Source organism: Felis catus, chromosome C1 (genome assembly GCF_018350175.1).
Source record: "Felis catus isolate Fca126 chromosome C1, F.catus_Fca126_mat1.0, whole genome shotgun sequence".
Classification (NCBI taxonomy): domain Eukaryota; kingdom Metazoa; phylum Chordata; class Mammalia; order Carnivora; family Felidae; genus Felis; species Felis catus.
In genome coordinates, this window is record NC_058375.1 from 84,709,881 (window position 1) to 84,736,816 (window position 26,936).

Here is a 26,936-nt window from a genome sequence, read left to right on the forward strand (position 1 = left end):
TATGACAAATAAAATGAAATTCCCAGTCCACAGAGGAGTTGAATAGCCAAGGAAACCAAGATAGATGGAAAGATACATTCAAGAGGCACTTAAGTGCACAGGTGCTCAGAGAAAAAAAAAGACCACTAACATTTGGATTCTAGAAAATTTTTGGAGCTGCTAAAGCCTAGAGACAAGGCTAGAAAACTTCACAGGGAAAGTGAGTCTTCAGTAGAATTTAGGAGAATTTCAGATGCAGTATTTACAAGAGCGCATGGTTGGCTACACACTGGGAAGAAATCAGAGGATGCAGATCTGCTTGATTGGAGCACATTTCTCCGTAGCTCCAGAGGGAGGCTCAAAATTTTCATGTTGGACTAATTATTATAAAAAATGTATGCAATCAAAGGGTAATCACAGAAGGATTGAGAAAACAGGAGTCATTCTGGACTAATTAAAATAGATTCTTATTTGTGTGTCAGACACTTTTCACACTTCTTGTGAAAATTGCCAATGTGCTGAAAGTGTTGAGAGAGAAGAGAAAGGAGAGAGAGTGTGTGCTTATCCCAGCAGGATCATAAATCATAAAAGCCTAAATTAATGAAAGCACTTACCCAGAATCTTTATTGTTCCAGGGTTATACCAATCACTGTAGGGGAGAATAAAAATTATGGAATTCACTTATTCAAAAAGTATTCACTAAAGTCTTGAAATGTACAAAACACTATACCAAGGATTGTATGTTGGGTCTACACAGGGGACAGTGGAGGCTTAGACAGAAAGATTGGTGGAGGCCAGACCAAAGAAGCCCTTAAATGCCAGCCAAGAGACTGGAGAACATTGGAGCGTTTTTAAGCAAATAAGTGACATGATCAAAATTGTACTTTGGGAGAAATAAAATTAAAATAAAAATTAAAGAGTTGATCATAGGGGCTCCTGGGTGGCTTAGCCAGTTAAGCATCCAACTCTTGGTTTCGGTTCAGATCATGATCTCATGGATCATGGGTTCAAGTCTGGTATTGGGTTCAATGCTGACAGTGCAAAGCCTGCTTGGGATTCACCCTCTCCCTCTCCCTCGGCACCCTCCCTGTTTGCTCTCTATCTCTATCTCTATCTCTCTCTCAAAATAAATAAACAAACATTTTATTAATTTAAAAAAATGAATAGTTGATTATAAAATGAAGATACAAAGCCAGGGAAATTGACCCAGAAGCTATTATAACATCATAGAAATAATTCTTCATTAAGAATTGAACAAAATAGTGAGAGCAGAAATGTAATGGAGAGGATGGATAGAAGAAATATGACATATGTCATTCCCCCAATTCACTCCTACAGGTGGGAATACAATATTAGATTAAAATATAACAAATAAAATAATCAAGGTCATAATCAAATGCTACATTGTGCAGTACAAAATAAGGTCCACTGTTGTTCAGACAGAGGTCTAGAAGAGCATGTGAGATGTATGTGTATTCCAGGAGATGGGAACAGCATGTGAGAGGGTTCAGAGGCAGAGTGAACATGGTCCAAGTATGGCTCAAACAAGTTCATCAGAAGAGAGTACACAGTCTGCAGAGGGGGAAATGAGGCTGTTCAACAAAGATAAAAAGTGTCTGGTAGATCATTTATTTAGAGGGGTGTTGTATGGCAAAAAGAGCTTGGGGGACACAGCAAACTTTTGCAGGAAACCAGGCATTAATTGATGCCAATGGAAATAGGGAAGACACACATATGAAAGAACAAATTTTCACTGGAAATTCAAAAGGATTTGGACACTAAATGTAAGGGATGAAAGGCATGAATAAATCCAAGATGATGGCAAGATTTTTATATTGAGTTGTTGGCTCTATCTTATACTTTAATTAGTTGTTGCTTGTTACTTACCAGTAAGATAGTAGAAAACATTTTACCCAGTGTGACACTGAAAGAAAAGGAATAGTCAATTTATGTTCATGTATTTCTCAACCTTTTCATACATAAAATAATGTATTAATACAGCACAGTATGGTAAAGTAAAAGAAAATTAAGGGCAGCTATAGAAAACTTAGTGGGAAAAATTAATTATATTTTTACAGTGTGTAATCATGAAGACAAATCAAATTTTAGGGGAATACATTAAATATAAAACTTCCAAATAAAATCTATTCAATTTTTTTAATGAGAAACTTGAGCTTACTTCCAAAAATATGATTTTTGTAACAGGGAATGGATGCATACATTTTCTGATCAAAATTTTTCATTTTGATCTCTCTAACTTTGTGATAGTTACCACTGAAGAAAATCTTTGCACAAGTAGCTGTTACAAACCTAAAATCATTGCTTTACAAGCGTTGAAAATATAACAACCTTTGAAATTAGATTGGACAAATCCAACAACTCTGCTTTCATTGACCAAAGTAATGTCTAAACTATTTGTGGTCACTTTTTTGAAGCTTATTTATTTATTTTTGAGAGAGAGCGTGAACACAAGTGGGGAAGGGGCAGAGAAAGGGGGAGAGATAGAATCCTAAGCAGGCTCTGTGCTGTCAGCACTGAGTCTGAAGAGGGGCTTGATCTCACGAACCATGAGATCACAACCTGAGCTGAAATCAAGGGTAGGATGCTTAACTAACTGAGCCACCCAGGCACCTTTCTTGTGATTGCTTGGATATTTTAAATCCAATTAAAATGTTTATATCAAAACATTTGTCAAAACATTATGTCAAAACAAAAATGGTGCTCTTATTTCCAAAATGTGTATGTGTGTGTTTAGGGCATTTTCACCCCATGAAAGTTACATTGGGGTGAGAAAGTCTGTGGCTCACATGCTCTGCCACTGACTGTCTGGATGGTATGTCCAGTTGGTTTCCAGTTCTTGGCCATGTTCAGTGCATTGGGGTGGAACATCGATTTCTGATGGCTTGCAGCTCTCTGGGCATGCTGTTATATGATGCTCCACCCTAACCAGAATGCTTACAAACAGAAGCAACGTGCACTGAAGGACTTGCACAGACCCTGCCATACCCCTAAAATATAAGTATTTGGGGGGATAGTTGTAACCCATTCTCAACACATCAGTATGTCAATGCACACCCATAGCAAAGCTCCACAATGCAACTTTTTGTTTGGTTCCTGCTGTCACCACTATGGGATATCTTGGGATTACCACTACTCTCAGAGCAAATGTATATTCCTGTGGAATGGGACTCACTAGAACTGGGTAAGTCACCTTTTATCATGCCCTGGTAGGGAACCACAAGGGACCATGGTGGGCAAAAGTCATTGATAGTAGAAAATGTAAAACCCAATTACAAATTATCTCCTGCCAGAGAATACTGTTAGGTGTTATTTTTTAAGTTCTTAAGTTAATCCTTAAGTTAATAAGTGTCTTGTGATCCCTTTGTCTTATTTAGGGGTTTTTGGTTGCAGCCACAGACGTGGACTCTGGCTAAATTTATGAAAGAAAGAGAGAGGGGATGAGGGAGAGAGACAGAGGCAAGAATTTATTTTAAAGGATATGGGAAATTTTCAAAGAAACAGAAGAAAGAAGAAAGTCATACTTCTCAAAGGAAAAGAACATGTCACTTCTGAGAATTGAAAGACCAAAAGAAATTGCTGTTCTCTCTGCAGTTGCCATAAATCAACATCAAGAGTTTTCCATCTTGCAATCACTCCCTTCAAAATTCCAATTCTTGGGGAATTTATTCCATTTGTTTTCACTTGGCGCCCCATCCCCACTCCCCTAGTTGACCTGGAGAGGACTGAACACCTAAATTACAGCTTTGACTGCAGGAGTGGACAGCTCTTCATGAAAATTCAAGATACTATCACAAGAAGGAACAATGGATCTTGGACAAATAAGATGTTTGTTAGATGTTCATTTTACCATTCTGACTCTCTTTTTTTAGGTGAGGAAACCAAGTCCCTGAGGTAAGATATTCTCTTCAATCAATGATGAGGCCAGAATTAGAACATCACTTTCCCATCTGTCAGAACTTTCCTCATTTTGCTTCTTTTTCTCCTTCATACATTCAGTTCTTTTAACCTTCTCTCTTTTAGAAAAATGAAATAATATCTTACATTGTCTCCTGAAAATGCTATGAAGTGGGCTGGTGTCTGAGAAATACATTACTAAATAAAATATACTTTTTTTCAACCTTAAAGATAAATGTCAGACAAATATCCCAAGGATGAATACTTGCCAAAGAGCTGAAAAAGAGTTTGTATTTGGCTGTGAGCACCCAAAACCAACACATAGGAAAACTACTTCTTTCTTATCTCAGGAGTCTGACAGTTTTAATAATCATGTCAAATGCATTTTCAGGCATATTTTTTTCCAGGTTATTTGTGCCGTGAAGTACTCTGTCTTGTGAAATGTCAGAGCGCTGCATGTTCAATGGGTGCCGTTTTTCATCTGAATGCACTGAAATAGGATTTCCAATGAAAAATATTCAAGTTCTGTGAGGCATGTTAAATTGTTTTTAATGCCGCCATTATCATGAAGACTTACAACTAGCAACATTCAACACACAAGTTCTGCACTTGGCCCAAATATGGACGTACATGGTGAATGTGGAATAGAGCATTCTTTAGTTCAGGATTGTCCTCTAGTAGCTGGAGGTCCAATCACCTCTAGTAGCCTCAATGCTGGAAGTGGCTCCAAGGTCCATTCTTCCCAAAGCCTTCCTTGGCCACCACACTTAAGAAGTTTCTCCATAGTAATTACAACCGCACCCTAATTGTTTCTTCAGTAGTGTACATCACAAGAGGTAATTATATGCTTGTTACCAGAGGCAGAGTGTGTGGCCCTTAAGATCACAGAGCTTGGGGCAATCTACTGGGTTCAAAAACTCAGCTAATTTCAGTCATTGCTCTTTAATAGCTAACCTCTCTGAGTCTCAGGTCTTATAACCGAAAAACATGACACAATGGTATCCAGTTCTTAAAGATGTTGTAAGCTTTAAATGAGGTAAAGGGTGCAAAGCATTTTTAACAGTGACTTGTCTGTAGTGAGCATCATGTAAGTGCTTTCTACTGTTTTGGCGAATTTATTATCCTGTGTCTTCTCCCTTTTCACGTGCATTAGACCCTGGTTTCTGTGAGAGCAGGAACCGTATTCTATTATTTTATCCAGTGGGTATCCAGGAAGAAAAGTGCCTCTTGCATAGTGGTGGGGAGGGATTAATCAATATTTGTAGGTTGAATGGATGGACAGATGAATGGATGGACCAGTTTGATAACATCCCAAGTGCTCTCACATATATTGTCACATTTGAGCTCCCAAGTGCTGCTGTCAGGTGGCACCAACACATCTCTCATTTTATGTATTAGGAAACTGAAACTTGGAGTGACTTGCTTGAGAGCAGACTTCAACTATAAATCCTGGACTTGAGCTCAGGTCTCTGACTCCAAATCTCATTTTCTTCTGGCTCGACCTTTTACTACTTAATGTTTTCCATCTCTAAATCCTCTCTACAAGATTATTCTATAAAAGAATTTGCCTTGTTCATTGCATTGTTTTCAACATCAAAAGTTAAAGTACATAAAAGACATTTAAAAAAAATACATCACACTCTTACTTCAATGTAAAATTATTATTGTGTTTAGTATTTGAGGGATTGTATGAGGTAGCTGGATTGTTTTGTGAAATGATTTTAGAGGGGAAAGAAAATATTTTAAAAGAAGTGGGATAGAAGAAAAGAGCATCTGGTCAAGGGAGGGATAAAGGATTTACAATAGGAATTGGCTTTGAATTCTGAAGCATTTCCTGATCCTGTACCATGTGGTCAGATCAAGCTGGTCCGACGACCTAGAGGAGAAGGAAAGTACCTTCCTAATGTTTCAATAATTTATTGAATTATTGAGGTGTGGTCAGCATGCATCTCTGACATTTTCTCACACGCTTTCAGTTCTTGGCTAATAAAAATAGGGGGCTATCGTTTCAACCTTCAGTTTTACCTCCTCTTTATATAGAAGAGCTGAGTTTCCAGGATGATAAATTAAAAAATCTTCCAACTTATTTTTTACCGCCACCACAAATTGCAAATTCTGTTGAGGTACTAAGAAAGTTGAAAACAGAAAACACACGCAGGAGAATTTTGGTAGTAATGAGAAGTATAGTCACTGATTAATAGCAAGATGACTGGTAAACAGGATCAACTAACAATTATTGAACATTTAGTATGTGGATGAAACCATGTTAGATGGTTTTATATGCGTTGTTTATTTCTTTTCACCATACCCCCACTCACCTCCATCATTTAATTTAATTGGTTCATGCATTCCTTCAACAAATATTTACTGAACAGTTATTTGCCAGGCACAATTCCAGTTACCAGACAGGACATATTAATCTTTTAGAGCTTACACTCTAGTGGGAGATAAAGTCAATAAAAATTGACGAATAAATACTTGCTAAACTACCAGATAGTGGTAAGTCCTATGAAGAAAAACAACATAATGAGTAAGGATAAAGAGTAATGGAGACCTGAGGTGATTAGTGCTATATAGGTGGAGTGAGTAGTCCTAAGGAGTTTAAATTTGGGCAAAGGTATGAATTAAGTAAGAGGTTAAACCACACAGTGTTGACAGAAGAGCATTCCTGGATGAAGAAACAGGAAGTGCAAAGTCCCTGAGGGAGTACAAAGCTAGACTGGGACTATCAGACCATTAAGGCATAAAGCAACATCAGTAAGGTCCATGAATCAGGCAGGGCCCCTGGATAGGGCTTTAAGAAAAATGTGAGGAATTTAGATTTTTCTCCTGGGTGTGATGGAGAGTTCTTAGAGGGTTTGGGCAGAAGAATGACACAATTGGATTTACTTTTCAAAAGATCATTCCAGCTCCTGTAAAGGAAATGATTTGTAGGACATAGGGCTATCAAGAGTAGAAGCTGGTAGAACACTTAAGAGGCTGTTGTGCCAGTCCAGGAAAAAGATGGTTGTAGTTGTGGAGGGTGAGGGATGGGGCAATTCATCAGCTTCGGAAGATAACACAGCTCTCTTCTGATTACTTCTGCTTTCTGAGTGAAATGAGTTAAGTCATGAGCTGAGAATGACAAGATTTGAATAAAGAGGAGAAGGTGTGAGTTGTTCCTCGGAGAGTAGAAAGTGAACAGACTATGGAAAAATACTAGGATTGTGGGATATTAGGGCCTGTTTGAAGTTTGTGGTCATCAGTCTAATGTGAGGCAAGATCACATGGCTGTGTGTTCTTCCCTACCCACCTTCAGTTGTTCCGGTGAGAGCAGGTAATTGGGTTTAGTTTGGGCTGGGATTCTGCGAGTGAAGTGTGGTGCATAGGTAGGTGGAAATGGAGTTTTGTACAGTGGGGCTCTGGAACCCAAGCCCGACAGAAGAAAATGCAAAAAAGAAAATCAGACTGTCTCCACATGTCAAAGATCTACTGGAGTGTGCTATAGACTGAATATCTGTGTCCGCTCGAAATTCCTATGCTGAAACCCTACCCCCCCCCATGTGATGGTATTTGGAGGGGACATTTGAGAAGTAACTGTTCAGATGAGGTCATGAGAGAATAGGAATTGGACTGAGAATGTTGGCATTGGTGGTCAGATGCTTCAAATAGAGACTTATAAGATATTGGAAATGACCAGAGGCACATCGTCATGGAAGTGAGCTATCTTTCTTATTACATAATACAGTGTTTTTTTTTATTTGCTGTGTGTTTCCCCCCTCTGTATTACTTGACCTTCTAAGTTGTCAGAATCATCACAAAATTGAGACCAGCCAGGCACACTGCCAACAAGGTGAAGGACTTATTTTAGATTGTTGATGTCTGAAGAGGTGCCTCTGTGATGCTGGCTTTGTTGGGGAGGTGTGATGCTAAGGTCAGAACATGTCCTGGCCTCTGGGCTCAATGGGTATGCCCACACATCTGCCCCATCGTTGCAGGGAACCCTCACCATCCCCAGACGGGTGATGGTGTTCATCAGCAGGAAGAGTCGCTGTTGCAGGGAGCCAGGGAATCTCCTAAGCAGAGAATCCTCAAAAGGGGTCGTGCCGTCCTTCCTTGATAGCAGCCAGCCTTCAATAAGTTTCCACCACGGCCTACTTTTCAGTATGGGATCCAAGTTTTAATTTCACGCAGGTAGAGGTCTGTGTTGATGCCGTGGGCCAGTGCACAAGAGCTGGGCTTCTGCTCTCCAGCAATCCTTAAGTAAGCGTTCCTCGAGTGGCCCAGGGGGCTTTCCAGGCGGGTGTGGGTGTCTGAGCTCCTCAGCCTCTCTGCTGCAATATCCAGGGGTGCGTCCCCCCTTTTCCGATTCTTGACGTCAAGCTCTGACAGCGCGAAGCCTCGCAAGGGCGGTGGAGAGCAGAGGGAGGGTGGCAGGGAGGGGAAGCCATTGCAGCAACAGCTTGTGGGAGGGAGCTGGACGTCTCTAGGTGGAGAAAAACCGGGAGCGAGGGCCAGAGTAGGGGAGGAAGGAGACCTGCCGGTTTAGGGAGCCTCTTGCTGCAAAGAGGGGCGGGGAGAGGCGGGGGCGCTGCATGCAACGCGCTGGCTCCAGCGGTGCCCGCGGGGAATGTGACATCAGCGGCGCCGGGCGCTTGCGGCTGGAGAAGGCAGCTCGCCTCGGCTGCGCGGTGCACACCTCGCCCGGGGGAGGACGCGGACTCCGGCAGGCGGCCGGGATGTCGGCGAAGGAGAGGCCAAAGGGCAAAGTGATCAAGGACAGCGTGACCCTCTTGCCCTGCTTCTATTTCGTGGAGGTGAGTTGGTGCAGCGCCTTGGCGTAATGCAGATCTCGCTGGCAGCTCCGGAGCGAATTCGGGTCCTGGACGGTGCTGGAGGCGCGGACACTGTGCCGGGGTGCGCGCCGCTGCCCTAAAATGCCCGACCCTCCCCCTTCCCCTAGGTTTCTCCGGAGCTCCCCCGAGTGTCCCTGTGAGTGTCTGCCAGCCAGGGGCGATTATCACTAGCGGTGTCGCTGCTAGGTGGCCTGCAGGGAAGAGATACCTGTGTGAGTGAATATGGGGCTAGTTCCCTGGCCCTCCTGTAGCGCCTGTGTGCATAGCGTCCGCGGCCCACAGGGGCCATGATGCCGATATTTTGGGATGTGTGTTTTGCGTCTGCAAGTACGTATCTAGAACTCTGTGAGCTTTTGCTAAGAATGCAAATGCACACAGCCATGCTCAGAATGTATGAGGTCTGGGGATGTTTATAGAGCATTAGAATCACTGATTGCTTTATTAAAAAACAAACAAACAAACGTTCCCCTGTTATGATTTCTATGGTGCTCACATCTGCTTCTAAAATTGGGTCTGCATCCCTAGGCATCAACCTATCAGCCCTTTTCCATGGTTAACAAAAATTACACATATACGTGTATATATGTATTATGTATATACATATGTGTGTATATATATCTGTAGTATTTTTAAAATCATCATCTGATTTTGCATGATTTGTACATGTGCACTTTTTCTGTGCTGAGCAGTATTACAGATAAGCGATTGACATGGAGCTGTAGTGATAACGAACCTCTAACTTACCCAAATGCAGTATTTAAGAAAGGAACAATTTATGGGAGGGTTATAAAGATTGACAGGTACAGTGATTCCATGCACGATGGTCCATTGCATTAGGAAGACATTTTTTAAACAAGAGGTTTATTAAGTCATAGGTAAAAAAAAAAAGATGCATTGGGTAGGTTTAGGGAAATTAGATGATTTTAGGCACAAATGTATGTTCTGTAATTGAAGCCTGATTGCATAGAGAATTATAAGACTGTTGCTGAATTAAAAAAATCCTTCATTGGCTGTCTTTTCAGCCAAATATGGAGGTTTAGCACTTCCAAGTACAGACAGTAGACTCTGTATTTGATGATTGTGAGGCTTATCTATATTGAGGGACAGCCACAGCCTTGAAACTTGGGGGAAGGGACACTGTCAGATTGTTTCTTGTACAAAACAGTATATTTGCAAATTTGTCTTGGGTGTCCTAAATTTTAAAAACGGTTTCAGTTATCAGAAAGATGTATGTGACTTGCATAAGTCTCAGAAAAATGATGGGTGACTCCTTCATGATCCATAGGGGGAAAAAAAAGGTATCTTGTTTATTTAAAGTAATTAGTTGAGTCATTTATTTTTGGCCTTTCTCTTTCACAAGGGATTTTGAGGCCATGGCTTAGACAATTTTGTTGAAATATAACAGAGAGTTTTCTCAAAAAAAATGTGGGCAGTAGAGGATTCCATGATGAAAAGGGAAAATAAATGGAAAATGGGATAACTGACTTTAAGCTAAATCATGTCAGGCCACTTGTCGCATTGCTAATCCACTGTGGTTTAAAGCACTTTCATTCACGTCTGGACCCCTTATGTGTTCTAGGAGAAATCAGTTCATTTCTGGGTTCTACCTCCAGGATGGAGCACACCTGAGGTCAGCTACAAGCTGACTACATACGGATTGCGGCTGTATGGCTTCAAGGAAAATACTTCTTTGAAAGAGGATGCAAACCAGAGAATTAAGAATATGCCTTTAAAGAGTCTGTGTGTGCACTAATGCATTTGAAATGTGTCTATTGGGACAGCTGGCTGGCTCAGTTGGTAGAGATCACTCTTGATCTCAGGGTCCTGAGTTCAGGCCCCACATTAGGTGCGAAGCCTACTAAAAAACAAACAAACAAAAAACCAAAACCTGAAAATGAAGTTTGTCTCTAGGAACAAACATCTCACAATTGTTACTTTTTTTCTATGAATGGAAATAGCCCCCAAATCATTACATTCCCTTTGACCTATTCAGATACTCTCTACAAATTCCTTAGCAAGGCAAGCTATAAAACAATTACTTGAAGACTACGCATGGAGTTGGACTGAGCATTAATGACATTACATCTTGGGGGTAACAGATTTCAAAGGGAGAGCCACAAAATTGGATTGCAAATTATCTCCCTGAAACTTCAATGCATGATGAACCACTAAAGAGCCTCTAGAAAATGGGAGAAGACATTAGCACACCAATTATTTAAGGGGTTGACAGGATGCCCTACCAGGCTTCTTTGGAATGACTCATTTTGAAACCAGTGAGAATGAGCTTTATATCTCCTTTGGAGGATGAATAAATAGCACAAATTAATATGTCAGTGAAATGCTCTAGAATAATGACACTTTGTTTTACAACATAGTTTCCCAGGACCTTAGTAATTAAAATAGAAAAGTGAAACATGAGTGAATCTTCCATCACAGATCAGTCCAAAGCACTTATTTCAAGCCTTTCTCTGTTACTTCAGACAAAAATTTAAGCCACCTCTTTGCCAATTTCCAGAGCTGGTTTGGATTCCAGAGCATTCCTGAAATTGACCTGTCTGAATGGAGAGAGTAACTAACTGAGTGCTATTTACAGTTTGTACAAGGACGATGGCAACCATTTACGAAGCACTTAATAGATACTAAAAATAAAGAAAGCTAAATGCTTTACGTGCATCATCTCATTCAATTTTTAAAGGTTCTCATTAAGAAAGATGCCATTATTATGTCTGTTTCAGAGAAGAAGAAACAGAAACTCAGGACATTCTACAACTTGCCAGGGTTTAAAAGCAAGGTCAAAGGTAGAGCTGAGTGTTGATTCAAAACACGTGTTCCTAACCACTGCACCACCTGTCTCTCTCAACATGTTGAAAGAATATTCACATAGGTAAAGTTACGGCCTATGGTCTCCCACTAGTAAACATCGGAATATGTAGTTTAAAGTAACGGCATGTTGATAAAGATGACAGTTTTTCCTGATAACAGACCAGCTTTCCCAGCTCAGGCTGCCTCTAGGTGCAAAGGGTTGATGGACAGTGTATACTCCCCACACTGACTCACTAATTAGTGGCTAGTGTCCCCACAACAGGGGAAAGAGTGGAGACCCTGGCAGACTATGTGCAGAGTGTCAGAGCATGGAGATTATATCCCGTGGATGCTGGCTTGAGATGTTCAACCTCTAACATCACCACCAGACTCAATGTTAAGCAAACATTAAATTACTGGAGAGCATTAATTTTTTGTACACCTTTGGTTTATACTGCCAATTGTCTGCTGATAAAGGAGTTTATGGTTGACGGTAACTAAATACATGAATATTACATGATGACTTTAAAAACACATGATGATTTCCAGCAGGATACCTCACTTTATGAACAAGTTTGTTTATTCGGTTTGGCATTGTTCAACTTGAAAGGAACTCTCAAACAAGCACATCCAAAGCCTTATCAGGTTCAACAGAAAAGCAGGTTAAAAGAGAATGTTCCACTGAAGAAAAGGTTTCCTTTACCTTTAAAGTTCCAAAGCACTCTCCAACTGGTGGTTGTATCACTTACGATGACAATTGCAGCCACAGCATACCTAGAATTAGTAAAAGGTCTTTCAGGCTTCATCACCCAGTAGTACATGTGATAAAGCTGAGTGTGTGCCTAATGCATTTTCTTTATGCAAGCCATCATAATGGCTGTACCTATGCTCAGACTCACCATTTTGTTCTCATTAGTCATCCTATTTAAAGAAATGGGTTCACATCCATTCAGCATGTAATGGCAACAAATGACAAATACTTCTAAGCCCACAAGATATATTTCTTAATAAGTAAATGGGAAAGAGATCCTTTTCATTTAAATGTTCTGTTTTATGACATACATTTTTATTATTAATCTAATGTTTATTTTATGGAGATAGAAGAGCTATGTTTAACCAACATGCAAAGATATTTTTATAGGGCTACAGATACACATAGTTTCAAATTCTTGTTCTTTGTACACACACACACACACACACACACCTACACACATAGTCATGCACAAACATAGGTGGAGTGAAAATATCATCTCTCTCCATTAAGCATAAAGTAATAGTATCTGAAGCCTTACATATTCGAATATTTTAAACATTGCAAACTTGAAATTGTATGGATAGTTTTCACTAGTTTGAATGTTGTACTTAACAATGGGTATGTTTCAGGATTTTGTTAATGCAGGCTAATTACTATAAGGCTGGTAACCAGACAACGTGTTCAGGAGTAAAAGCCATTGTTTCTCAGTGGCTGTCCTACCTGGAGAAGTTCCAAAAGCCTTTGTTTGAGCACAGATACCCTGTATCAGTCAGAACACCATGGTCAGTCTGAACACCATGTGCAGATATTCTTGTGCCCTGACAAAACATTAATCTGATTTTTTTTTTCCTGCCCACTGGAGAGTGTCCACAGATTCTTAGTTGTAGCAAACCTTAATTCACAAGATTTCTGTTCTAGCTCATGATCTATCTGAAAATTATATAACTCATTTGATCCCCTTGCTGAGAAATATAGCTAACTTATTTTCTTCTACATAAACTTTGGCATCCGTAAGAAGTACAAAATCACATTTGTGCATTGCACATACCAAAATAGTAGCTGTAGGTTTCTCCCTTTTCTAGATGGCATGGAGAGAGAGTCTGCTCAAAAAAGTACTGCAAACATTGCCAACAGAGATGAGCTGACAAATCGTTCCTCCTCTTTTAGAGTCACAACGTGCAAAGTCTTTTGATGAGAAACAAGAAGGAAATGGAGAACATAATAGATTCCTAAGTTTTAGAGAGATTAAATGAGGACATTCCCACAAATACCAAGTATTTGGAAATAGGCAGAATCTGCTATTAGGAAAATCTGTGCTATTCCTAAGCACCAATGCCATCCTACTGTGTCTCCATGGCCAAGTCACTCATAATGTTCTTTGCCCTACTTTTCTCTAACAAGAAAAAAAAAATTTGGCTTCTACAAACCTCAAAGGAGATTGAAAATAATGATAATAATAATAGTAATAAAACAGAATAATCAACTTCAAACCTCCTTTATATAACAGACCCTGTCCATATGATACCTTTAATACTGAGAACTACCCTAGGGGTTCCTGGGTGGCTCAGTCGGTTAAGTGTTCGACTTTGGCTCAGGTCATGATCTCATGGTTCCTGGGTTCAGGCCCTGCATCGGACTGTGTGCTGACAGCTCAGAGCCTAGAGCCTGTTTTTGATTCTGTGTCTCGCTCTCTCTCTGTCCCTCCCCCACTTGTGCTCTCTCTCTCTCTCAAAAATAAATAAACATTTAAAAAAATACTGAGAAGTACCCTAGAAGGTAGTATTAATATTGTATTAAGGTAGTACCAAGAAAGTATTATTATCCCTATTTTTAATTTTTTCAAAGTTTATTTATTTTGATAGAGAGAGAAAGAGCGAGTTGGGGAGGGGCAGAGAGAGAGAGAGAGAGAGAGAGAGAGAGAGAGAGGAAGAAAGACAATCCCAAAAAGGCTGTGTTGTCAGCATAGAGCACAGCACAGGTCTCGAACTCATGAACAGTGAGATCATGACCTGAGCCAAAATCAAGAGTCAGACACCTAACCGACTGAGCCACCCAGGCACCCCTGTTATCCCTATTTTTCAAATCAACAAACTATAGCTCAGAGAGCTAAATATTTCTGGAGACACACAGCAGTGAAGTGAAGCAGCCAGGATTTGAGTGCTGGTCCATCTCACTCTCACATTGCCATCACACTGCCCTCTCACACCTGCTCTCATGATAAGGCTAAATGTGAAAATGCAATGGGATGGGGATACTGGGCTCTGTGATGCCTGGGCTAGCTTCATGGTGTCTGAAGGCAGGTACTTGGAAGATGTCTGGTTGGGGTTCCCTTTGAGTTGTAGAAGAAAGTTGTTCTCTTTATTCATCTGCTACACTTGGCTCCGTTAGTGCTATCTCCTTTTCATAGTAAGTTATTTCATCCAGACATGGAGGTGTAGATGACACAGTATCTGTCCACCTACAAAGGTGCTTCCTTTGGGAAGGCACAGAGGACATCCATGAGTCTCCTGTGGAGACCGTACAAGCAGCTGTGGATGGAGTGACAGGGAGGAGTTGGAACTGAAATAAAGCTTAGAAAAGGAGAGTATGCAGTTCTTTGGAAGAAGGGATCCCCAAAAGAGAACAGAAACAGAGAGAGGCCAGGCCAAGGGGGATTAGGAGAAAATATAGACGGTAGGAGTGAAGTGCACGTGAGGGTAATGGAGATCCAATCTGTGAGCAAATCATGGAGACTCCTTTAGGCATTTGGGTTGTCTAAATTGGCTTGTTAATAAAAAGCATTTAAGGCACAGTTGTTACTATTTATGTTGGGAATGTATTACAAATATTATGCACAGCACAGGCTTTTTTTCAGGCAACTTCTCTTTAAAAAACAAAGTTAAAGCAATGTTGTATTACAGAATTAAGTCTAATAATCATGCACTCCAAGAACATCTGGTTTGATTCCTCTATCACAGAGGAGAACATTGCGGCTTGTAAAGGTTAACTGAGTTACCTAAAGACACGCTTTGGTTAATGTAAGGTCAGGAATAGAACGTGAGTCTCCTGACTCCTGTTCTAGTGCTCAGTCCTAATTATTACTATTTCTAGAATTCCTCATATTAGAAAATTTCCCCCTGGATTATAACACTTAAAATACAGGTCATTCTAATTCTGCATGTGAGCAAATTGTGCTAGCTGTTTGAAAGTTGTACCTAAATACTTAGGGCACACATTTCATGATACTGCATTGCAATAATCAATATGTTAAAGCCATTATGGATGATGGATCTTCTGCTTTTTTCAAATTGTTAGCCTCTTTGAGAAGCACGTTTATAGCTAGAGGCATCTGGGTGGCTCAGTTGGTTAAACATCCGACTCTTGGTTTTAGCTCAGGTGATGATCTCACAGTCCACGGGATCAAGCCCAGAATTGGGTTCAGTGCTGATGGTGTGGAGCCTGCTTGGGAGTCTTTCTCTTCCTCTTTCTCTCTTTCTGCCCCTCCTCCATTCATGCTGTCTCTCTCAAAACAAATAAATAAAACTTAAAAGAAAAGAATACGGACATTTAAGAAAAATAAAAGCATGGGGCGCCTGGGTGGTGCAGTCAGTTGGGCGTCCGACTTCAGCCAGGTCACGATCTCGCAGTCCGTGAGTTTGAGCCCCGCGTCGGGCTCTGGGCTGATGGCTCAGAGCCTGGAGCCTGTTTCCGATTCTGTGTCTCCCTCTCTCTCTGCCCCTGCCCCGTTCATGCTCTGTCTCTCTCTGTCCCAAAAATAAATAAACGTTGAAAAAAAATTAAAAAAAAAAAGAAAAAGAAAAGCATGGTTACAGCTATAGATCATAAGATTGGAAGTGATATTTTTCCTTCTCATTGCCTAACTCCCCACTGATAATTTCACAATTACTTGCTTTACATGAGGTCTCTGACAGAAAAGGAAAGAGGATACATTGAAGAGTAAGAATATAATCTATATCATCAATAACAAAGTAACTTTGAATTTTCTATTATAGCGTAATGTAATTTTTCACATATATTGTCTCATTTGATCCTTTAAATCCAACTGAGGAGTAGATATTAACTCTGTTCTACAAATTAAGTAACTGAGACTCAAGAAGGTCCAAGAATGTGCCTGAAACCCAAGTAGTCCTATTCTCCTACGCTGGCCACAAGAAAAGAAAAGATAGTTTGTATTTAAAGTGTGAAATGTCTGGGGTGCCTGGGTGGCTCAGTCGGTTAAGTGTCTGACTTTAGATCAGGTCACAATATCATGGTTCAAGAGTTTGAGTCCTGCCTCGGACTGTGTGCTGACAACTCAGAGCCTGGAGCCTGCTTGAGATTCTGTGTCTCCCTCTCTCTGTCCCTTACCTGCTCATGCTGTCTCTCTCTCTCTCTCTCTCTCTCTCTCTCTCTCTCTCTCTCTCAAAAATAAACAATAAACATTGGAAAAAAATAAAGTATGAAATGTCTAATTATGAGCATCTTAGCTTTCTATGGTTTCTTCTAGAATTAACTAGCCGAGAAATGTACTTCCAGGTAACTATGCAATGGAATAATCTCCTCATGGTCATGGGTTTTGGAATGTGGAAGCCAAGGATAAAGATGCTAATTTTGACACAGTTAAGGTGGAGGTGTTTTTCCTGATCAGTAATTAGATACTGAATCAATCGCCCTATAGGTCCATTACTCTTTTGTTGTTTTTAAATCGCAAAGCATTTATGTTAATTAACATAAATAGGAATAATTGCTTTCTTATTTGCTGTAACAAGATGGCTTCTGTACATTTTTCTAGAACTGACATTAGACCCCTTAGGTATAGAATAAAGCAAAGAAGAAATATAGGTAATTAAAATCAGTGTATTTTAGGGGCGCCTGGGTGGCGCAGTCGGTTAAGCGTCCGACTTCAGCCAGGTCACGATCTCGCGGTCCGTGAGTTCGAGCCCCACGTCAGGCTCTGGGCTGATGGCTCAGAGCCTGGAGCCTGTTTCCGATTCTGTGTCTCCCTCTCTCTCTGCCCCTCCCCCATTCATGCTCTGTCTCTCTCTGTCCCAAAAATAAATAAACGTTGAAAAAAAATTAAAAAAAAAATCAGTGTATTTTAAGGAAAAGGTAAATGAGGTATCAGTTTATTTAATAGAGTATTGTTTGGGAGTGGGAATAACAGAACTATGTGTGAATATGTTGTCTATGATATAATGTCCTCACCAAAAGCCTGGGCTGTTCAATTGCCTTAGCAGTAAAACTGCCATTTTATAAAGTCTTAATCATGCTTCAGAAACCAGGTCCACATACACAGAATCCAAAGAGACCGATCTTAGAACAACTACTCTCCAAAAAGGGGAGCTACAATGAAATACCAGGGTGTAATCTGTTTGTACCTTCATGACATTTATTCATTTAATAAATATTTATTGATTGCTTGTTATGTGCCTTTTAGTTAAATTAGGGGAAATAATATGGAACCATTATTGGCATACTTCCTAGGCCATAGTAGAATTTCAATAAATTTTCACTGAATAGATGGAATAAAACAGCATTAATATGAACATAAATTCATCTTTAACTTTCTCTTTCCTGCTAGGGGAGACATTTTTATTTGTAAAGTAAGTGCTGATGAATGTCGCATCAAATATGTTGCCCTGTCTCATGGATTACTGAACAGGGAAGGATTAAATCAGTCTCCAAGGTCTATGAGTCCTCATCTCTTAATTATACTCATTTTGTGATCTAAGGCATACCTATGGATTTTTTAATATTTGAGACTTCAAGGAGAGGTGATATTTAAACAAAGAATTCATTGTTTTAATTTTCAGAGAAAACACTTTTAGTTACATAAGGTACCCATGCTAGCAAAGATTGGGCCAGTAATTCACTTCCTCCAAGCCTCAGTTTCCACCTTTGTAAAATGGTGAAAATACTGTGGACATGTTAGTTTTTGTGACTGTTTGGTTATGTACAAATTATATAATATGGCTAACAATTTCTAATGGAAATGCAATGCTTAGTAAATGAGCTTTGTCTTTCCCATTTGCCAACACCTATCAACTCATCATCTTATCTAAAGTAAACTTTCTATGTAGCTTCAGACATTACTAGATTCCTTGGAAGGAATTTATTTTTCTGATTTTTCACACCACATATTTTGGTATATTTTATAATGTGCATACAGTAATAATTTGTTTCAATGCATAAATACATAAAACGTGTGCTTATTGGATTGCACACTCATTTTTATTGATAGAGGCGTGCACACACACACACACACACACACACAACACATACACACACAAAATGGAAAGCATTTGCTTTGATTACCCTTACTGAACCTTGTCAGTGGAAGAAAATTCACATTTACTGAACAACTTCTATATACTAGTTTAACACTCTATTGTAAGTCCTTTCTCTAAGGATGTTGTTGGTCAGTCCACACTCTCTGAGACCCTGCCATTCTTGACTTTTCGGAATTCTATGGTACCATATATGAACTCAGCAGCAGCAGCTATCGGGTGCAAATTATACATCTTCCCATGTTTCAATTAGGCCATCTATGAAATTTTAAAAAATCATGTCCTACAAGAAAAGATGAATCAAAGGATAATCCAATCTTTGGAAATAAGTGACCTCATTTAGACTATTAGGGTGAAATTCATGGGAATTTTTATTGAGACAGTTGGGTATGCCTTAAAGTATTAATAAGTGTTTTTGCCTCCTGTACAATGATCTAGAGACACTTGCATTGTAGCAACTGAGATTTGCATGCTTCAAATATAAAGAGCTTCCAACTATAAAGATTTGGGGTTCTCAGGAAAACATAGAAAGATAAGTAGTTACCTATTGGGTAACGTATACTAGAGAGACAAACACTTGAAGCTTTTCCACCCTAGGTTCTCATTAGGTGTCTAGCCTCCAGTTGAAGTTCATACATGTAGGAAAAAAATTTATTCACTGATGCTAGATTCAATGATGTTTAAGTCTCATGGACAATATTGGTTCTAGTGACACTTTAGATAGTTAAACCAGGAGATAATTGAGATAATTTTTTTTCATTTTTTTTTAACTCCACCATCTAGAGCAATAGAAATAGCAAGGAGCAGATAATAGGCTCTTAATAAATTTGTGCTGTATTAATGTTACATTGGTCAAGAAGTCTGTCAACTTAATTAATGGAGATAGAGAAATAGAGACTGTACGGAGCCTCAGCTTTGATCTTAGCCTTGGCCGCAGGCTTCTCTGGCTGATTTGGAAGGCTAATGGTCCTTTAGGTCTAGTTTGAAACAGGGAAGAAATTGCTAAGACTTCATTGCTCAAATATGTGTTCCAACATGTCTAAGAAGGACCCAGAGCAGCACCTCCCAGAAGATGCCCGCTCTGTGGGGCTATAAGACTACAGAGTGCTCATTCCAAAACCCCCAGCCCACCTGACTCAACAGGCTGTGTCCCTTCCTCCACCACCACCCTTTCACTTTAAGATTGCAGAGGTCAACACAGCAGAGGAGAGGAAAGATGGGTAATAGGAGATGACCCCAACAAGCACAAATACCTTAGTGAGCTGTGCTGCAGTCTCACATTCTTTTCTGTGTTGTTTCTTCATTTTCCGGGCCACATGAAAAATCATAGTAAGGACAGCAATTTCTAATCTAAGCGGAGGCTGTTAAGCATAACAGAGGGGCAGAGACTGAGTTTGGGCAGTGAGGCAACAGCATGATAGGGCTGCTTAGCTACACATCCCAGATGGCTGGGTTGCCATAATCAGAGGCTGCTCAAATCTTGGCATATGAGTAGGGTTAAACAAATCTCTAATGGATGGCTACTTCTCAAAATGGGTGGGGAGGTTGCTTAAAAATGTCATTAGCCACAACACTGCTTCAAGATCCCTCCAGCTCAGAGACATTTCCATCCTCCTGGGCCACCTTCAAAAGATCTGTGCATGGTTATCAGGTGAAACTCTATAAGTCTGCAAAAGGGCACACAAACATGTACACACACACACACACACACACACACAAATGATCTCATTTGCTTTTTGACTTTTGGTGCAAACCACTTACCTTCCTAGGTTTTCGTGTTGGTCAAGAAATTCGGCAGTAATTAGATTAATTCATTTCCAAGTTTAGTAATAAAATGTGCCTCTTTGTCAGATGTACTTGTATCCCATGTTACAGTGTATTTGACTTTCGATGCATCTAAAAAGAAGCACATGATACAATTACATTTAATTTAATCACAGCCTTAGAATGTTGGAAGGTAAAACTTATCAGTGTTCTGTCTCACATTAACAAAACACCTTCAGTATTTCTTTTATATTCATTGGTGTCTTTCACAGGTACATTAAAGTAAATAAAATCTTTAGCAGCTTTGGAAAATCTTTAATCTTGAAGGTTGACTCATAATGTGCAACTAAGTATGCATCTAAGTATGTAAGAGACAAGCTTGAAGGAGAGAGAGTCTCATGAGACATTGTTAAGTTCGAATCTAAAAAAATAGATTGGAAATCCCTTTGCTGGATAATTGATACATCAAATAAAACATATCAAGCACATAGTATACACTCAATAAATGTTTGTTAAATAGATCAAATAATTATTACATAATAGAAAATATAAACTTTTATAGTGCTTAAATAAAATGGTTTAATGATAAATTGATACGTCAATTTAGTAAGCAACTAAATTTTTTTTTCAAAATACTGATATCTCTAATTCAATAATGTCTATGTATATAACATAAAATTGTATGTCAGTAAAATTATATGTCAATTTAGATCTCCAAATCAGAATTTTGGTTTTATTATTCCATAGCTCAAATGTGTCATTTTTAGTTACATTTCATTTCCCTGACATTATTGCATGACAATATTTACATATTTTTCTTTTACCCTGTGTAGTTTCATATTAGGAAGTATTTATTGGACCCTAAATGTACTATGTACTTCCTTTGTAAGACTGTTCAGGTGAAAATAGGTATGCTTTTCTATATGAATAAAATAAGTATTAGTAAAAATGTCATTTAATGTAAGTATTTTAAGATTTTAATTTTTCAAGGAGACATCAAAAAATACATGCACAATTCCCAGCAGAAATTGTAAGGTGGCATCCATAGTAGATAAAGATAAGATGTACTTTATATTAATGTATTTTTTTTTATTTCTAAACATCTTTGTGAAGGCAAAGGTCAGATGTGGTAGTTTTAGCAAAAGGCAGTGGGTATAATTAGGTTGCAAACATGAACTAAGGTGCTATGTTTCTTGAGTTTATAATCTAGCTAAACAGCTGTATAATCTTGCACAAGTCTTGTAATCTGTGCCTCAGTTCTCTCATCTGTATGGTGGGGTCAGTAATAGTGCCTAACAGGTTTTGTGAAGATTGCATGAGTTCAGAAATTTAAACTACTTTAACTGGTACCTGGAAAATATTAGTAGCATTAAATTGCTACTTGTATCCATATTTCTAAAAGTCAGGTATATGTTCTAAGGGAAAAGAAATTACAACTGTAGAAAGATTTAAAAGCAATTACTTTTAACAATTGAAATACAGGTCTCCAGCCTCAGGTCTTAGTCTAATTTGGTTTAAAAGACAAAATGCTTTCCAAGACAATGCACATACTTCACTGTCTAATTATGTAAGGGGAACAAATCTTCAAAACCTAAGGTTAAAATCGGTGATTACAAAGCTTACTGCCCCAAGCCTAATGCTGAATCAGTATTCAGGTAATGAAACAGACATGTATTATTATTTTAAACTTTACTAATTGATCACTGAATGATTGTAATTAGTGCTTTTAGAGCTATAAAGATGTAATTGATATTTGGATATAAAGACATAAGACAGAGTTTTCCCATTAAACCTAACATATATATTGGGTCTGGTTGCTCTTCCCTATTAACTGCGGTTGCTAGTTGAAGGACTTAGTTTAATTTTCTTGTGCTCTTTAATGTTTAAAAAAATCATTAGAATGCTAGAAATTTGCAGTAGGAGCATGTTCTGTGGTAGAGGTAGGCAAGGATCTTTTAACATGGGGATTTTTCTTTTATTGTATTAGCCACATGACAAGATCTATGTAAACACTAACATCTCTTTCAAACCACCCATACATGTATGTATTTATTCTACATTGAGGCTACTGAATATGTCCTTTGCTATGCTAGGCCCTGGGGATAAAGAAGTGAATAAGAACATTTCTCTGTTCTCAAGGGTCTTATCATTGAATAAAAGAGAAAAGTGAAGGAACAACTGCTATCCCATAAGATAATCACTGTGACAGAAGCAGTTAGCAAAAGAGATCCAAAGGAAACATAAAAGACAGGAAAGCATCTGGAGCTTTAAAGGTGGCCAATTCTTGGAATTTTAAACTAGAAGTTACTTACAAGGGAAAACAAAAGTGAAGATAAAAGCAGGCAACATCCAAGATACAATTAAAGGTTCTTAAGATACTGCCAAAAAAAAAAAAATTAAAATTATATCAGAGAAACTGCACAGGGAAGAACATTTAAGACCCTGGAATATCATATGATTAAGAGCGTGGTTTGAAAAGTGCGTCCCACCTTTCACTCTTGGTGCCGTTTAAACCCCTTGCACACATGGCCATCTCTGGCCTCTGTCCTTAAGTGGCATTTCCACTGAAGCCTGGGGCTATTCTTTCCTGAAAAGCACTAGGCTAATGCCAGATGGTGACATGTGCCAGGATGGCAGCAGGGTGTAGTGGGGCGTGTGCATCTAGGAATTTAACAGATTAGGTTCCCCACTCTGGCTTTGTACTTAGAAGCCAGGCATGCTGTTTGGCTTATCTAGGGCGGGGTCTTTTCTTAAAACTTATCTTAAAATTCTCAAAGAGGTTATGAGTATTATATTAGATAATTTATGGGGAATTCCTAAATAAAAACCCAAGAGATGCTCTTGTCTTCTTAGATATGTGTTGCTACTCCATAAATTCTATTTTTAGTAACTGAAAGTGAACTGAGTTCTAGAAAGGATGAGTAGTAGATTTGAGCCTAAGAGGCAATTTTCGTGTTTGAGTGGTAAAGAAACTGGTAGAGAAACTGTTTAAGAGGTAAGGGTTAAGAACTGGGTGACTTTTTTTTCAAAAAGCACCTATTTCCTGCAACACCCTCCTCCCGTTTGCCAATTGCAGCCATGGTAGCAATGTTGAGCGGGAAAGCAATTTGTGACGCATTAGCAAAGAAGTTGTATATATAGCATGTTTCCTGGACTTAGGCACCTGGGAAGGAATGTGGGTACTCCCATTACCAGCTTTGTGACCCCTGGACAGTTTATGTAACCTACTCTGTCTCAGTTTTCTCATCTGTAAATTAGGAATACCAACAGTATACCAAGGAATACCACCTTTACAAGGTGTGGACTGAATGGAAACTATCTATAAAAGAACTATAAGAGAACTTAGCACAATATCTGGCACCTACATCCTCAACATATATGCTATGTGATTGTTAATAAATTGGCCATGCTTCGTGTTTATTTAATACTAATGTCCCGATTTCTTTTGATTAAATTCAGCGAACATTTACTGGACACCTAAAACACTGAAAGCACTGTGTGAATACAGAGATCTCACTTTTAAGTACCTAATCTTAAAATTAGGGCTGGCAACATACAAGCATTGTAATTCAAGGCAGACACACAGGTCCTAAAATGAACTAGATATGGAGTACATAAGTCAGAGTCTTCAGTTCTGAATGAAGAGCATGGAGACGTTTATGAGGAAGGTCATCTCGACCTTTATGAGGAAAATTTTTATGGGACACAAACGTGAAATGTAAGAGAAAGCAGAGACCGGAACATGTCCTTTGAGATAAAAGTGTGATGGAAACAAAGGTTTTTCGTGGATTAGGAGAGGGAAGAGTAGGTATGGAGCAAAATTAAACAAGAAAGCAGATTAGGCTATAAGATAAAAGGTCGTAAGTGCCATTCTAAAAAAATTTTTGCACTTTATTCTATTATTAGTGGGACACTCTGAAAGGCATGATCAGACATGAACTCTAGAAAATCCGCCTAGAAGCATTGTGCAGGATGAAATGAATCGTGCAGGATGAAATGAATTGTGCAGAGACCAGAGGCAGAAGACATAATACTTTATAGAGGGTAGTGACCATGTAAAAGAAATGGTTGGAATGTTTCTGAAATCATGCCAGGATGTAGAGAGTTCTAGAACTAAATGGCAATGTAAACAGACCCTCAATTCACTGAGAACAGAAGAGATCCAGAGAGGTTAAGTGACTTGCCCCAAATCCCAGAAGCTAGTGGAATAAATGCGGAGAGGCTGGTTTCTCCTGGTGGTGAGACTGGCCTCGGTTTCCCTCTGTCACGCTGCCCTGTTTGAATTTGTACCTATGCATGCCATTTAAGCCACAGCATTTTATCTGTGAAAACTAGCTTAGATACCTAGACCTTGAATGACACTGTAGACTCATTCTTGACCTATTCCTTCCTTTAACAACACTATGTGTTAGTGTGTTTTTTCATAATTCATGTTTTGGAGATTCATTGTAGTTCATCTGAATATACTACAATTAAGATAGTTTTGGGGCGCCTGGGTGGCTCGGTCGGTTAAGCGTCCAACTTTGGCTCAGGTCATGATCTCTCGGTCCGTGAGTTCGAGCCCCGCATCGGGCTCTGTGCTGACCGCTCAGAGCCTGGAGCCTGTTTCAGATTCTGGGTCTCCCTCTCTCTCTGACCCTCCCCTGCTCATGCTCTGTCTCTCTCTGTCTCAAAAATAAATAAATGCTAAAAAAAAATAGAAAAAAAAAGATAGTTTTATAAACTATGAAGCCCTATACTATATTATAGTATATATTATTAGTTATTATTATTGTCAGTATTTGAAGGAGACATTTATCTGTATTACCTACAAGGCAAAAGTTACTAAGGAATATCATTATACATATATATATACGTATATACGTATATATACATATATATGTACATATATATACGTATATATACATATATACGTATATATATATATATATATGTATACATATACTGTAGGAAGTGAAAAATTCCACTATCACCATGTTGACCTATGACAACCTCCTTTGTGGCACAAGCTTTAGTAAACTTCCTTTGATCTGCTAGTATTTCTTCAGTTTTAACTTGATTTCAATATATTTATTAATGTTTTAATTTTCACATTTTATATGATTTTGAGATACTTTACCAGAATTGGTTCCCAGCCTCCCACTTAAAATTTGTTATTCACGCAAGAAAATGTTTCTTTTCTTGTGGATTATGTCCTGCATATGAGTGGTAGGAATATACACAATACATTCTTTGACTTCTTGTGCCATCGGTCATATTAAAACCAAAGTAATTTAGCGCTGAAATTTCTTGTGCATGTGTTCAAAAGTGAGTGTGATGTTTAAAGCATCCTGTATCAATGACATGCACCTTTCTACCTGCAGCCTTGGTCTAGATAGGCATCTTATTCTTTTCTGACAGCTACATTTTGATAACTAAGAGGGATCTCAACTCTCATATTCCCCAAACAGAACTTTATCTTTCTCCTACTTAAGCTTCTTCCACCTTTCCCTCTTCTAGTAAATGATGCTACTGACCCAATTGCTCAAGCCTTAAATCCTTGAATTCGGCCTTTATTGTTTTTTCTTCAGTGACCAGACCATCAACAAGTCTTGTGTGTCTCCAGAATCATATCCAGATGTGGCAACTTCTGTGTATCTTCACCACTACACCTGAGTAAATGTGCCATCGTTTCTTGCCTGGGTTACTGCAAGTGCCACGCGTCCACTAGCATATGGAAGCTTCATGAGTGCAGGGAGTTTTCTGTTTTGTTGACTGCTATTTTCCTTACATTCAGAGCAGTGTCTAGCATGTACTAGGTATTCAATAAGTATTTGCTGAGTTTTGGTGAGCCTTCTAAATTTGCACCCTGCTTCTACTTTTGACCCACCTCAATCCATCCTCAACCCAATAGCCAGAGTGATGTTCGTAAAATAATATTTTAAGGCATATTACACCTTTGCTTAAATTCTCTAAAGCATTTCCAAATGTACTTTGGATAAAGTAAGTATTAACTCTACCCACAGCCTTCAATTCTCTGCAGAGTGTGGCCCCAAATGCACCTCTCTGACTTCTTATATCACTTTTCCCTGTTGACTCTGCTTTTACCTGGTTTTTATATGATTAGTTCTTTCTTGCCCCGTCAAGCCTCTGCTTAAATGGCACCTACATAGGTAGATCTTCTCTGATCTAAAATAGCAATCCAGGCACTGAGTTACCACAGCCTTCTCTTTTATCTTCTTTAGAGTATATGTTCTTTCTCATATTGTAATTTTTAAATTCTTATCTTCCTTCCTCAGCTAGAATGAAATCTCCATCAGAACAAGGACTTTGGGGGTGCCTGGGTGGCTCTGTCGTTAAGTGTCAGATTTTGGCTCAGGTCATGATCTCGCAATTCGTGAGTTCAAACCCTGCGTCCAGCTCTGTACTGACAGCTCAGAGCCTGGAGCCTGCTTCGGATTCTGTGTCTCCCTCTCTCTCTGCCCCTCCCTCACTCACACTCTGTCTCTCTCTCTCTCTCTCTCTCTCTCAAAAATAAATAAACATTAAAAAAAAAAAAAGAAAAAAAAAACAAGGACTTTGTTTCATTCCATCCATATTCCAGGACACAGGACAAGGCCTAAGCTCTAGGAGGCTCTCAGT

At 39.1% G+C, this 26,936-nt stretch overlaps 1 protein-coding gene and 1 long non-coding RNA gene across 3 annotated transcripts in view; both read left to right on the forward strand.

Annotated features, from left to right (window-relative positions):
• Positions 1–8,430: 8,430 nt before the first annotated feature.
• Positions 8,431–26,936, forward strand: part of PLPPR4 (phospholipid phosphatase related 4) — a 42,683-nt gene continuing 24,177 nt past the window's right edge. The window contains 1 exon segment of one of the 2 annotated variants that reach the window (NM_001128199.1): positions 8,431–8,690. In NM_001128199.1, coding sequence (NP_001121671.1) covers positions 8,469–8,690 — 222 coding nt within the window. In that variant the 5' untranslated portion in view covers positions 8,431–8,468. 2 annotated transcript variants of the gene reach the window in all.
• On the forward strand, positions 8,697–11,396 carry LOC123379713. Its single transcript, XR_006584585.1, has 2 exons — positions 8,697–8,941; positions 10,309–11,396. It is a non-coding gene; the product is annotated as an uncharacterized LOC123379713 (long non-coding RNA).